The 15,720-nt window shown below is 34.8% G+C and overlaps 1 protein-coding gene across 1 annotated transcript in view; it reads left to right on the top strand.

Annotated features, from left to right (window-relative positions):
• LOC128983381 (uncharacterized) overlaps positions 1-15,720 on the top strand; it is an 84,792-nt gene that overhangs the window by 55,738 nt on the left and 13,334 nt on the right. Inside the window, exons 2-4 of the mRNA XM_054402641.1 lie at positions 4,287-4,355; positions 7,822-7,955; positions 9,727-9,811. Coding sequence (XP_054258616.1) covers positions 4,290-4,355; positions 7,822-7,955; positions 9,727-9,811 — 285 coding nt within the window. The 5' untranslated portion in view covers positions 4,287-4,289. The remainder of the gene's footprint in view (positions 1-4,286; positions 4,356-7,821; positions 7,956-9,726; positions 9,812-15,720) is intronic.

Genomic DNA, 15,720 nt, shown 5'->3' with positions numbered 1-15,720 from the left:
CGTGAGTGTTAGGAGTACAGCCAATAATCGCACGTACGTACATGTGCGCAGATAATTTTACTGAACTTGGCAAATCCAGCATAGAGTCTATAAATTTCAACTACAACTATTCGCTTTGAAAAAACATGATTTAATAGTCGTTAAGTACTACAATTTGATGATTATAGAAAGGGATATCAATTAGTTAGTGTCCGTGTAATTTTGAGTCATCCACGATTGAATTAGCTGTGTAGTCCAGTTATCCATCTGAGGCAATAGTGAGAGTTCCTAATCTCGTGTGTTTTGTCGTTTCCTCCCGGCCTCCTTTCACCCATGAGGCGAGTCGTTGACCCATGGCTAAATAAACACCCTGGCTCGTACAGCACGAGCACCCCACGTGTGGGGTAGTTGCGCAAACCATGACTCTGCCACCCGCGCGGTCCTACAACTACTGTAGTAGAGGTACTAGGAAAACATGGTTCTCAAAGTGAACATAGTAAATTTCATGACTCGACGATATTTTATAGTAATATGAGCTGATAATGATAACGTTTAGTTGGAACACGACAAAGCTTCGTTTTTATATTCAATCGATCAAGATTGGTTGTACCAAGCGATACTGGTCATCAGTGTTACAACAGTGTTTTGGTGTAAGTACAAAGTTAATGAAGTGTGATGATGCATAAAGAGGTTACAAGTCCAAAAATTAGCTGACAAAACAATTAATTTCTCAAATAATTGTGTTTTAAACACAATACAACAATCTCTCAATTACCTGCAAACGGATTTTAGTGGATGATGTCATTTTCGTGTACAATAATACAATAATAGCGTTATAATAAGTGTTCTTCAATGGATTTTTTTACTGTTCACACTGAAACTGAAACTGAAACAAAATACAAGTTTTGCTGATAACATGCCTATGTTTTAAATGACAAAAACCTAGTTTTTTGGAATCTTCAAACCACTAAAGCGAACATGAGCAGATCTAAACCTCAATAGTTTCGCATATGGTTGAAAGCTTTTAAAATGGCGCAGTTTTCAATATATTTTGCTATATTCACACAGAGTTTTATACAGATTTCATTCATTCATTTTTGTTTTATACAGAGTGTAGAAATATTAAATAGACCAAATTTTTTTAAATGTTTATCAAAGACCTTAATTTTATTATTTGGAACTACTGTATTTACAATGGAATTTTTATGATTGATTCTTCAACGTTATCATTTCTTCATATTCAAAGTAATGTAGAACACGAAATTACACCATCTATTCAAATCCGATTGCAAGTAATCGAGAAATTGCTTTATTGTGCTTAAAAATGGTTATTTTAGAAATGAAAATAATTCTTTGGTCAAACAAGTTTAAGACTTGGAACCTCTTATATGCATTATCACACTTCATTTACTTTGTACTTAGACTAAGCAGTTTTTGTAACACTGATGACTAGTCACCCTGAATAAATTAGTAAAGTTTTATCAGTAATAATAACAAGTTTTATTTTGTTATACAATTTGGGGCTTTTTATCTTTAGTCGTCCGTTGAAATAATATAGTAGATTGGAACAGTATTGTAAGAACTAAGTAGTTGACAACGGAGGATTAATAAGATCGTAATCTGTTTATTTGCAATAACGGATTCTGAATATTGTGGATTGCAAACATTGTTTAACTCACTTTATCTTTTAACCTTGTGAATACTACACAAATACATTTTATTAATAGTTTATTTGAACGCCTTATTACACTTTTACACTAATTTATGTTTATACCATAGTGTTCAACTTAAAGTTTATTAGTCATTAGTCCTACATTTTTTTGCAGTGTCTAAGGTTAAGTATCAAGTTAAATCTGCTTTAACTTAACATTAAACTGCTAGTTCAAACCAGCATAAGTTTAATTAAAATTAGTGTTTCATAACACATAATACAATACAGAATCATACATGTTAAACTTTTAAGTGAATACAACGAAAGTCCTTTAAAAGAATATAGTTATAGATATTAATACTTTTCCAAGCTATGGAAAGTGCTTGACAATTCTAGTAGGGATTACAACATAATACAATACAATGCAACGTTCCAAGTAACGACAATGATTCAATGATAGTTCCTTTAATGTAAACGCTAATTGATATTTTCTCAATACCGCTGTCAGGCACTGTTAATACTATTATCATGCATGGACAACAAACCACTTTTCAAGTATGAAGTGTCGATATTTTATATCTTTATATGTATTCTTTATATACCTTCTAACGGTCAAGAAACGGTTTACAGCAAATTAATATACAACTAATTTATATTCTAAGTTATTTAGTAAATTATTTAAATATACTGAAGCAATGTCACGATTTTATTTATCATATATAAAGATAGTTTTCAACCGTATTGATCAGTTTCAACAGAGTTTTCACTGTTAGCATTGTCAAACATTTCGACAAGTAGTTATTGTTGCAGAAACACATTCATTATTTTTGTAACAATATTGTTTAATGTGAAACAATGATGTTAGAAATATTATATACGTGAGTATAAACAGAAATGTCCACTTCTACTGCTTATAAGTTTACGATTTAACTACACAAAAATTATGCATTCCTAAAATGCACAGAACACGCCCTGTTAAAAGTCAATGCAGCTGTTATATGTTATATAGCCCTTATAAGGAGAGAGGTTGGTTATAAATGGCTCCAAAGAGGCTACTGAACTGGGTCAGATCTAAGATTTATGCTTGGTACATATCCAGGAGCCCACATAGTACAGGCCATTACGATTGCTTTCAAGCTATGCAAACCTAGACGGTAAAGGAATTTTATTACCATGTTAGTAATTATTTTATAGTTCTCCTGGATCTAAATGTTGAGGTAAAGTTTGTATTCCTATACAATAAATGTCTTTTATATATAATCTAGGTTACGTAAATAACCAAACAAATTTATAGGTTGTTCTTTCAATACGACCGAACATCTGACGCTAAGAAATGTTCTTATACAGTAAACACGGGTTTTGTCAAGAGTGGTTTCCAGAACTTAAGCCCTGAGAGTTCAAGATTTGGTAGTTGAAATGTAGATATATGTTTTAGTCACGATATTTCCCCCGGAACCACCGTCGACAGTCGACCACAGTTGGAGAAAGTATGGGTTACAGCCACGAGTCGTAGCTGGGTCTGGTACCACCACAACACTATACACTATACAGTCATTGGCTGGCTCTATACTGGCAAGTGGGTCAGATCTGGAGATAGCAAGTAACATTGGCAAGGTCAGCCGGTTGTTAGAAAATGACTTACTTCCCATCAGATGGTGGTCATAACTTCAACCAACATTTCATAAATGTCGGTGTTGTCATTCTTCAAACAAGTCCGTTAAATAGTTTATTAATATAACATATTCAAAACATACTCAAAATCAGATCTTTTTGCGTTAAATCATTTTAGTAATTCTAAATTATTGTAATTTGCACTTAGAGTCCTCTCAGAGTTTAATCGAACTAAAACCATCGACACACTTTAGTTGAGAGCACCTAGTGTGCACAGTAAAGGCCATTGCTCTGAAGGTTGTTGATTCATCGTGCAAACCTTTTGCTTTTGAAAGAATATCAAATTCGTATTCCAATTATAAACTTTAATTTTTGCATGGTACTAAGATATAAACCTAGTTAGATATAGTATTAGTAGTGGGCTTACCCATAAATTAGTTAAAAAGTGTATTAAGGCGTACAAATAATCTACATCTGATTAGAATCATTCCGTTTGTGGGATTAAGAAATAAATTTAGCTTTTCCTTTTCATAGTTCCTAGCGTCGCAGTCGTGACTGTTCGTACCTTTCATTCGTTATGTATAATTTGCTAAACAATAGCCCCGTTTTATCAGTTGGTTTACCTGATTTAAGCTCCCGTTGCACCATTGCCGCAGTTACTTTCACCAGTGATTGAGCCATTTCAAGGCAGCGTCTAGTCTCATTGTACGACTTCATTAGCAAAGTTGTTGTCGATAGTTGAAAGACTAGTTGTGCAATGTCACATGCAAACGACCTTCGTCATGGTAGCATACTCCTTTTAAAACAGCCAAACAAAAAGTTACTTTCACCTTACCAGTGGAATATGAACATTCATTCCGAAAAGTGCTAGTTGTGCTTAAAAAAGCTTCTTATGTTATTTATGTTAAGCTTTCATCAAAATCTACAACATCTTTCTGATTTTATCTGCATGAGGCCACGACTTAATTCAGTATATTAAACTATCTCTTTTATCGCTGAAAATGTGTTTAAAACAGAATTAGTGATTGTTGACTGTTTGTTTCAGAGGATGGCGGAGGAGCCGCCTGCCAGGGACAGGGACAGAACACGTCAACTCTTTGGGCTGCAACTAGAGGTAAACGTAACCATGTATACCATGTGTACCTCGTACCATCGTGAAGTAATTAATTATCAGGAAGATTCTAAGTAGTATAACGGATTCAGAACGAGTTATGTCTTGTACTCGTGTTGAGTATTGAATAGCCAGTTGAACCGCGAAGTTCTATGAAAAGAAAGTAGGATCGGGATTGTAGAACACGTCGTGTCTATTAGTCTGCAAGAGCGGCAAATGACGATAAACCTGTGACCTGTAGTAACGGTAGCTGCAGACGACATTACTGTACACGGTCACTGTGTCGTCCCGGACCCGGACACTAGACGACACACGACAGGTATCGTGGAGGCAAAGTTCAAATGGTACTGTATACTCAAAGACCAACTGATTTGAAACTTTGCTCAAAGACGATTAATTATACACTGGATTACTATATACTATATACACTGTTTCAATATCAATCTAGGGATCTTTCCCCGGGCTTTCAAATTTCTCAGGATGAGCTTTTTAAAAGTAAATATTAATGAATGTCCATATAAGTGAAATATTGTTTGTTTAGGTTTAATACAATTACTTTCTTACTCGTTTATTAATTTACTTATACATTTTACCATAAAAAATATAGAAATAATTGTGAAAATTTAATGCTTTATGTAATTTATTACTCTTATTTTAATTCCGAGCATACCACTGTTCTAAAATGAGTGGTAACATCATAGTTTGTATTCTTAAGCAGCTTTAAAGTATTAAATACAACTCTTATAAATGGTTTTAAATATTAGATTTACCAATTAAGACGTATTAAAACGTGGCTTACAAAAATGAGTCAAGTCGTAAAACTGCTATATTTGGAATTAATAGTAGAACCCCTGAGCCATATTTTACGCGAATGTCCGTTGAAGCCCTTACCTATTTACTTTAGAGACCACTTTAGTGTTGAAAACAAACAACTTGGCCCACACAGTCAACTATGTGTTTGTTTTCTACTTGTCCCTCCATAGCTTGTCGCCATACTGTGAACTTTCTCTAGAGATAACATTATTAAAGAGGGTGTGGATCTAACACGGTCTAATAACACGGCCAATTTTTAAGCATGTTTTTTTATCTGGCATTTTTTAAATTTCCCTCCGAATAGGTTACACATAGATTTGTTTGTTTGTTTGTTGTGTTTGTTTCATAACTTGTATAAACGTTGGTATAAACTTGGTACAAATATTGTGTGTGACATAACTAAACATTGGTAAGATAACTAAACAAGAAACTTTGTCTGCTCAACTCATTTCAAACCCAGCATTACTGCCACACATATGACTAACGTCTACTTTAAAATTAAATCATAAACATTCCACATACAGTAGGATTTGTTTTAGTAAATATACCATCCTCTTTCTTAATTATACAACAAGCACTTAAAAAGCAACCAGTATTTTTGTTTCCATTACTTTTACTTTCTCCACCTATACCATAGTATATGGAAAAGTATTGTTTTCGTTAAAATTTTTGAGTTTAAGTTTTGAGTGGATATATGCATTTTGGGTGACCTGAGCCAAAAATAGCGGGTTTTAAATTGACGTTCTGTGTGTGTGTGTGTGTGTTTGTATGTGTGGATTTGTACAGTTACAGATCACACCTGAAGTCCAATTTTGATGTCATATTTAGTAAGTTGGCACTAATCCATGGTATCTCCAGGTGTTTTACTTAATAGTATATTTTTAATTTTAATTTTTAATGGTGATTGTTCTATAAAAATTTATAAAATGACAAAAAGTCGAATTTCAGGAAAAGCCGGGTTTTATTAAAATTAATCTGTTTTGATCCTTATAATACTAAACAAAATAATGCAGCCCCCCGATGTAACAAATAATGTTCAAAAGTTATAGCAACTTTTGTGATTTTTCCTAAATTATTGACAATTTTCCCCTAATATGTCTTAGTTACTCCCACCAACTATGACAAAGGTTGTTAACGAGCTAATGGGAGAAAGTATGTGTCAGATTGTTGACATCGTTTATTTTTATCTGACCTCTTAGACTAGAGATTATAGGAACTTGTAAAATAAAGTAGAATAATTAATAGCCACGCAATTTCTTTGTGTGGCGTTTACAAAATATATAATTCTGATAGCAACATCATTAACATCATATGGTAACACAATATCTTTAAAACTCAAGTGCATCCTGTAACTCATAAAACATTCATTATAATCCCTTCAAAAATTTAGCGTTTATATTATGTTGTGGATCTGCAGTTTGCGTACATGCAAATGTTTTGAGTTGTTTATGTACAATGGTAAAATTAAAGTGTCACTCTGAGTTTAAATCTATTAGGATGCTTCCTTAAAAGTGAAAACCACTTACTGCAGGGGCGCAGGTAGATGACTGTAATGGCCAATAATAATGACGAGTTTGGACTTACATGGAGCGTTGTTTCGGCAGAGTAATGGCTCAGCTGTGAAGCAATTTATCCACACTCGACCCACGTGCGGATAAAGCAGTACCTGCAATTATAGCGTCGGGTATTTTCATGAGGGTTGATACGAGAAAATGTTTTTGTGCTCAACATGATTTTAAAGTTCTGATATTTATATTTAACTAACTGTAAGCCTGAACTTCTCACGAAAATCAAGAGTATTCAGCTAAAACTGTATTTTACTCAGTTTACTTGGATATTATGTTGGAAATGTTCAAGAGCTACATGCAAACACGTTAACGAGACATTATTATAACATTAACACATTATTATTAGAAGTCTACCTGCATAAAGGCAAATGTTGATAGTTTTAAATTGAAGAGCATCGTAAACAAATAGCACGTGGCCCCATATTTTTAATCTGATTAGACAGGGAGTACCGTGAGTAAGTACAACAATTTCAGGAATAGGTTTATTTATTCAAAATAAAACGAAAATCAAGAATAACTTATTTTATAAAAATGCCTTGTTAGTGAGATATCCGCCATTTTTTATTTTGTGTTTTAAATTTATATCTCAAGAACTATTTCAGTCATCATTATGAAACTCGATAAACAGTTTTTTTTTAGTCAAAATGTGTATACGGAAAAGTAACCATTACAAAAAATGATTTTGGTTTCAAAATGGTGGCCATTCCAATTTTTAGAACTTAAATAAAAAAATAACTGTTACCTAGTTTTAGGAAAAAATTCAAAGTACACTTTTATTTTACGTTTAAAATTTCCTATAAAATTCAAAAAGATCGTATAGTAAATAGTTGAGAAATCACAATGTTTCAGCGTATCAAGTGTATTTAAATACATCCACTAAAAATATATTGATAATACTAAAACTCTTTAAAAGGTTCATGATTTTGTGTTAGGAGTAAGGCTAATTGAGTTCTTCTGTTATATGTAAACACACTTTCATAGTAGAAAACGAACTTTATCTTTCTAGGACATACCAATTATTTGTGAAATAGTTTATTGGATTTTGTTCTCCATCTAATACTAAACTCATATTGCTCTTCATGCTTCAGGTGACGAGCTTGCTACTTGAAGCTGAGCGCCGTAAGCTCAATGTTCTGCAAAGAGATCTGCAATGTGCTTTGGCAGAGGGAGGCTCCATCAAGGCAAAGGAGCATCAGAAACAGGAGCTCATTCTGGCCATCTCGTAAGTGACATTATGTACAACTCATGCTTGGCATCTCGTTTGTGGCATTATGTACAGATAATACTGACCATCGCGTATGTGGCATTATGTACAACTCATACTTGGGCATCTCGTAAGTGGCATTATGTACAGCTAATACTGACCATCTCTTATCTGGCATTATGTACAGCTAATACTGATCATCTCGTAAGTGACATTATGTGCAGATAATACTGACCATCTCGTATGTGGCATTATGTGCAGATAATACTGACCATCTCGTATGTGGCATTATGTACAGATAATACTGACCATCTCGTATGTGGCATTATGTACAGATAATACTGACCATCTCGTATGTGGCATTATGTACAGATAATACTGACCATCTCGTATGTGGCATTATGTACAGCTAATACTGACCATCTCGTGTGTGGCATTATGTGCAGATAATACTGACCATCTCGTATGTGGCATTATGTACAGATAATACTGACCATTTTGTATGTGGCATTATGTACAGATAATACTGACCATCTCGTATATGGCATAATGTACAGCTAATACTGACCATCTCGTATGTGGCATTATGTACAACTTATACTTGGGCATCTCGTATGTGGCATTATGTACAACTTATACTTGGGCATCTCGTATGTGGCATTATGTACAACTTATACTTGGGCATCTCGTATGTGGCATTATGTACAGCTAATACTGACCATCTCGTATGTGGCATTATGTACAACTTATACTTGGGCATCTCGTATGTGGCATTATGTACAGCTAATACTGACCATCTCGTATGTGGCATTATGTACAGCTAATACTGACCATCTCGTATGTGGCATTATGTACAGCTAATACTGACCATCTCTTATCTGGCATTATGTACAGCTAATACTGACCATCTCGTATGTGGCATTATGTACAGCTAATACTGACCATCTCGTATGTGGCATTATGTACAGCTAATACTGACCATCTCGTATGTGGCATTATGTACAGCTAATACTGGTCATCTTGTCACATACATATGTAACAGCTCGTTCTGGCCATATCGTAAGTGATATTATGTACAGACAATACTGACCATCTTGTATGTGCCATTATGTACAGCAAGAAATTATTTGCTGGTTCTAATGAGGCTTTTTTAGAATTTCATTAGAACCAGTTTCATTCGTTAACATCTATTGCAAACAGAATAGATGTAACGGATCGGCCAGGAGTTGTTTACCTTCCGTATAAGATTGATCTACAACCAAACTTTGTTAGTTGAAAGAAGTGTTTTATCATCAGATGATACCTTATCTTTGAAAATTGTTTCCTTTTTAAGTGTTGCCCCTTTATAAGTTTGGATTAACGACTTAAAGTTTAAAACAGAAAGAATGAAATACATCTGTTTGGCACATATAACTTTTTTGGTACCTGATATCATTTAATATAAATTCAAAAGCTAAAAAACATTTATGAGTTGAAAACTAAATATAAAAAGAAAATGTGTACATTAATTGTTAGTAATAACAAAAAAATTTTTTAGGATTAAACAAAGTATTACAAAGTATTGAATAGATAGCTGCTATCCCTTATTTTGTAACATATACTACATGTACATGTTTGTTTAAGTAGTTTAAAGATAACGTTACTTAATTGATGGCTTAAGTAATCAGTTTAAGTAATTTTTATTTTATAAAATTAAAATAAAAAAGCTGAAAGTGGGCACATTCTTTTTGTAATAAATATAGCTTAAATGTTTAATGGTAGTAAATATGTAAAGCATATTTGTTTGCAGACGGATCCAGGCCCAGCATGACCACTTAGACAAGGAGTACAGAGAACATGCAATTGGTGTCCTTAGGAACTCCAACTGCGGCAAGGTAGGGAGGAACAGTGTTTGTGTAGCCTACTACATATTTATTGCATGGTAGTGTAGTATTGATTATATACTACCCTTTTGAATTGTAAATGAGTAGCCAATGGTATTGGTATTGCAGTCCTATAAATACTCAGAGCTGCCGACAATGCAGAACATAGTTCTAGATTTGACGCACAGGTAGCGGCAGTTGTCAATACCACTCGCTGTAGTTCAGCTTAGTACCGATAGGTAGGGACAGTGTACCTCTTCTCTGTCTTTAACATTCTGTTTAAGAACGATTTGGGCTTCGTTAAAAAACTTATTTTCAACCAAGAGTTATTGCAATTCAATGAATATTTCGAATATACTATAAATCCGATGAAAGAGAATCAACAAATGCCATTACATTTTATAACACAGTTTTTATTGGTCGTATATAGGTAGCCTACCTGAAAACATGTACATAAAAATAACCACTCAGCGTTTCTTCAATGAAACTGCAAATGTTATGGACGAGAATTTTGATAATACAAATGAATGGTGCATGATATTAGTTGATGCTGATAATGCCTTTAATAAAATTAACAGAGCAAATGCATTGTGGCAAGCAAGGCTACATTGGCCAAGAGCTGCCAGATTTATTTACAACACTTATCAATGCAACGCAGACTTGATAATCCCTGGAACTAGTAAAAGACTATTCAGCAAAGAAGGTGTCACCCAAGGTGACCCTTTATCAATGATTTTGTATGGATTAGCAACTCTTCCACTAATTCAGGAATTAAAAATAATGCCAGATGTTTTCCAGACCTGGTATGCAGATGATTCATCTTGTCAAGGATCCCTTAATAATGTGATACAATGGTGGCAAAAACTTAGAGAAATAGGTCCAAAATATGGATACTACCCCCAAGCAAAAAAAACCAAACTAATTTGGAACCATGATTTTGAAATTCCCAAAAAAAGCTATGAAACAAATAGAGGGAATGGAAGTGGTTCATGGCAGCAAGTTTTTATCAGGCTTTATTGGCTGCGAGGAAGAAAAGAAAAAATTTGCAGCAGAAAAGATCAATGCCTGGACCCAGCGTGTTGAAAATATTGCTGAGATTGCTGAAAAACACCCTCAATCAGCCCATACTGTTCCTAAAAAATCATTACAAGCAGAATGGACCTTTTTCCAGAGACTAGTAAAAGTTGAACCAGAAATGTTCAGTCCAATCCAGCACACTATAAGAACATCACTTTTCCCCAATCTGTTTGGATTAGAAGAAGGCCTATGTAAAGAAGAGCATGAATTACTTCATCTAACAGTAAAAGGCGGAGGAATAGGGATGGCTGATCCAGTTATGCAATCAAAACACATATATGAAACTTCAAAAAGAGGGTGCGACGTTCTATTGCAATCTCTTGCATTAAAAACCTCTTTCGAGTTAAGTGAGCATGAAGATACCTTAAAAAAAAACATTAAAAATCCATAGTGAACAAAAGAAAACTGAAGAAAACAAATTATTAAATGAAAATGTAAAATGTTTTTCACGACAAAGACAAAATGTAATACTACGAAATGCTGACACTAAATCAAAACATGGTAGCTGGTTATCCTGTATACCACTGAAGAAATTAAATTTAGACATGTCACCCCAAGAATTTAGGGATTCCCTGGCACTGAGATATGGTCGGACACCAATCAATTTACCAACCAAATGTGATGGCTGTGGAAAAGAATTTAACACAGACCATGCCCTTATATGACCTGTAGGTGGCCTAATTATAAAAAGGCACAATGAAATTAGAGATACTTTAGGAAATATAATGGAACAGGCATGGGGAATTGTATAAAAGAGCCCCTTATAGCAGATAATGGAAATGCAAACGGGCCTGCAATCAAAGCTGATTTGGCATGTAGAGGGGTGTGGGAAACACAGAGGGATGCATTATTTGATATCCGTGTCGTAGACACCGATGCTCCCTCATATGTTTCCAAACCTCATGACAATGTCATAAAAAATGCAGAAGAAGAAAAGAAAAGAAAGTATATGACAGCTTGTGAGAACCGGAATGCCTCTTTCACCCCTTTGATTACATCAGTTTGCGGAATCCTAGGCAATGATTTCCAAACACTAATAAGAGCATTAGCTGAAAGATTGTCAGAAAAATGGGTTAAGCCTTACAGCCTAGTAGTCAATTGGATAAGAACGAGACTGACTTGCTCAATTTTAAGGGCAACAAGCATGTGTCTGAGAAGATCTCGGAAAAAATGGAGATCTGCTCGAGAATTCGAAGATGGAGCAGGCATCCAATATATATATTGAAAGAATCAAAATTTTTAGTAATATCTGTAATTTATATTTATGTGTCTTGTAATATTTATAATAAATATATAGATAGAATAGATAAAAAAAATTGATAATGGGTCAAAATATAGAGAAATTCTATTTTACTGAGTGCTACCATCTTCAAGGTAAGCAGATATAATTTAGTTAAGAACTTTGTGGACAATTTTTATGAGTATACATACCGAGGGAATATAACAAGTGTAGGTTCATAATTCCAGCTCGGCAAATAACTATAGGTAAGTTACTTTATTAAAACAATAGTTAAAACAACTTAATTGGAAAATATTTCAACTAAACCAAATTTATTTTTAAGACCCATTAGCTTACATTGACACTTGTTTTCTCTAAACCTAACATACAACCTTTTCATATATCATTCTACTAGTCCTTAATAGACTAAATATATTTAAAGGAGTAAATTTGGTTGAAACCTAAAACAATTAAGCACATCTACAAATTGAGCACTTTTATTTGATTTTATTTTTATATGCAAATGAATTTAGGTCAATTCATCAAGCTAAACACATCAATCTAAAACTCAACATATTTTTATTGGTATTATTATAAGACTTTTTCCGACTATTAAAGTTATTGCAAAAAAGGTTAAAATTATTGTCTAAAGATTTGGTTGAATTTGAAACAAATCAGATCTTAAATGTCATACGAAAAAGATTTAATAAAACCGTTTGTTCTGTGATGTGTTGAGAGATCTATTCCAGTAAGGCTCGTTTCACATCTACCCGGCATGCCGTTAACCCGACTTCTAAACTGCCACAACATAACTGTACTACTGTTCGTTTCCGTATCCTTCCAAGGCCCCACTAGAAAAAACATCCTTCCACCAACATTGCCATGTTAAATCCATGTGGGAAAGCAATCGGTTAGTTCCAAGAGGGCCGTCAAACTATTTTACGATGCCTGAAATAACCTCTGTTATTTTGTTATCAAGATCCCAATTAATCCCTCGTAAATTTTAAAGCAGATGAGGGGAAAAGGGGAATCTTTTTAATTAATTGAGGGATAAATGACAAATTGATCGGAAGCCAAGAAAGTTGTGTGTGAATAAAGTTTGGAAAGGGAAGCTCTCGCCTAAATTAAAGCCAAAACTGGGTAGCAAACCCGTATTTCAAGACGCAAAAGTCGGTTTCAACTTGAAAGTAAGAATTTTCATTATTCAAATAAGACCAATCTTACTTCAAATTAAAATTAATCCTAATAATTTCGATATCATTTTAACCTAAATTGCTCACTACAGATGTTTCTTATCAATATTTTACAATTTAAAATCTTAAATCATCTTAAAAATCTTTTATCATTTCCATCTTAATAATAAGATCAGGGTGGTTATGCAATATTAGTCAAATACAAATTTTCACAAATGAAAAATGTTTAAGTGAGAAAACTGTAATTAAATCAACATGCAAATTAAAAAAATAATTAAGATATTTAATGCTTTAACAAACTAACATTTTTTTACACATCAGAACAATCCAACTCTGGTAAATAATGATTTCTCCATGACTACAAGAATCAATAAAAATCATCCAAAGATAAACAAATAAAAATGTTCACAATATCAAACAGCTGATGACTAATTTATATCACAAGCACACGCCCCCGTGGTGTCAACACCAGCACGACGAACATCAGCAATATGGTGTGGCATACCATCAACCTCTACGCTGGTTTGTGAGAGCTGCCGTGAGACCACACCAGGCTTCCATCTCGTAGTACATAAGGAATTTTTAGGCTTGACAAACACAGGTTCATCAGGTGAAAACTCAGTTCTTAGTTGCTCGTCACAATTTACAGGTTCGCCCTTACACCTCCACCTGTAGCAGAACAATCTAGAGCTTGGTGTCGACTCTTCATTCAAATCTTCTTTTGGTGTTAGATTATACCAATATACCATTTCTTGAACACTTCTTCTGGTTCTTGTTGCCATTCTCTTTATCGTTCTATGGTTTCGTTCAACGATTCCATTGCCGGACGGACGGTTCACACACCTAAAACGACGGATAACCCCCCATTCCTCACACAGTTGTTCAATTTGTTCACATCTGAATGTTGCACTATTGTCCATTAATAGTTCTTGGGGTGGACCTCGTTCTGAAAACAGTTCAAGTAAGATTTTTACTACCTGTTCTTTAGTCTCACTTGGGATCCGTCGCCAAATGCAAAACCGACTTGGACCACAATCTATAATTGTAATAAATTTATATGACCCATAATGAGTCACATCAATCGCAAGCCTGTGCCAATTCTTGTCGCAATCCAAGTGCCCCGGCTTCCATTTGATAGGGGAAGGATCAACAGATAAACATTCTTTGCATGATTTGACTACGCAGTCAACGTCCTGTTTACTAAACTCAACGGCTGGGTAACAACGCCTAACTGTGAAAAGAGTTCGATTAACACCAAAGTGATGCAGACCATGGATTCTTTTGACCAACTTTTGTTTATCCTCATCCTCTTCTTCACCCATCATTGCAATACTGGTCTTTTCCTCCTCTTCTTCACCCATCATTGCAATACTGGTCTTTTCCTCCTCTCTTGCCAACCACTTTTTAGGAACTCTCGTCAGGCGATCTGCTTTGTTAAATTGCGATTTAACCAGATCCATCCTCACCTTAAGGCCACATTCTGATATGAGGTCTTTTAACAAACCCAACCGTCTTCTTACAAGAGCTTCACCCATCCCATGTGTTTTAATACGTCGGTCTCCTGTTAATATGGATGTTACCCAAGCATAAACGGTGGCCGAATCTGTGACCAAGTATAACTCCTTCAAATTCCATTTCAAAGCTAAGTTCACTCCTTTCAACAAAGCCTCTAACTCAGCTAAGTTAATATGCGCCGAATCATCTTCTTTCCTTAGCCAAGACGCGTCCTCAACTATTTCACCATCAATTTCAATGCAAATACCGATCGCCAAGCTGCTAGCATCACACCACACAGTTCCTTTGTCACTAGATGACACTGCCCATTTTCCAAACACAGGATCCTTTTCTTTTACGCTTTCCATTATATCTCCTAACATTATCTTGATTCGGTTGCCCACCACATCGTCCCATTTCAAATCTGTCAATTGCCTCTTAAGAAAACTGCATGCTGGTCGAAGCCAACCAGCCACCGGGAAATGTCCGATTAACTGCCCACACAAGGAGTACACATCCCTCTTGGTCTCAATTTTATCCAAAGCTTTTATCTTGTTGTCTCTGGTCCACATCAACTTGCCATCTCTTTTTGAGACGTTAAGCCCCAAAACCCTACTTCCATCAAGTGGCTCCACTGGTTTCGCTGACAGCCCATATTTTTCCAACAACTTCTTTACTACATCACCGCCAACAATGTTCTCATTCACCACTATGTCGTCAACATAAGAGTCCGTAGCACTTCGGACTATTGGGTCCATTGACAGCACTTTATTAACAATTTTGCTCATTATTTTCGGTGCGACATTTAGACCAAACCCGAGTCGTGTTAGACAATAATTCTTATCCTTAAATCGGACCACTTGGAATTTCCATAAATGAGGAGCAATATGGATTTGGAGATATGCCTTACGAAGGTCGATAGTGCTCACATGTTCTCC

Source organism: Macrosteles quadrilineatus, unplaced genomic scaffold (assembly GCF_028750875.1).
Source record: "Macrosteles quadrilineatus isolate MER2022 unplaced genomic scaffold, UCM_ALF_1.0 Scaffold_1__1_contigs__length_201487025, whole genome shotgun sequence".
NCBI lineage: Eukaryota > Metazoa > Arthropoda > Insecta > Hemiptera > Cicadellidae > Macrosteles > Macrosteles quadrilineatus.
The sequence above is the reverse complement of the archived record's forward strand: the minus strand, read 5'-3'. Positions and strand labels throughout refer to the sequence as shown.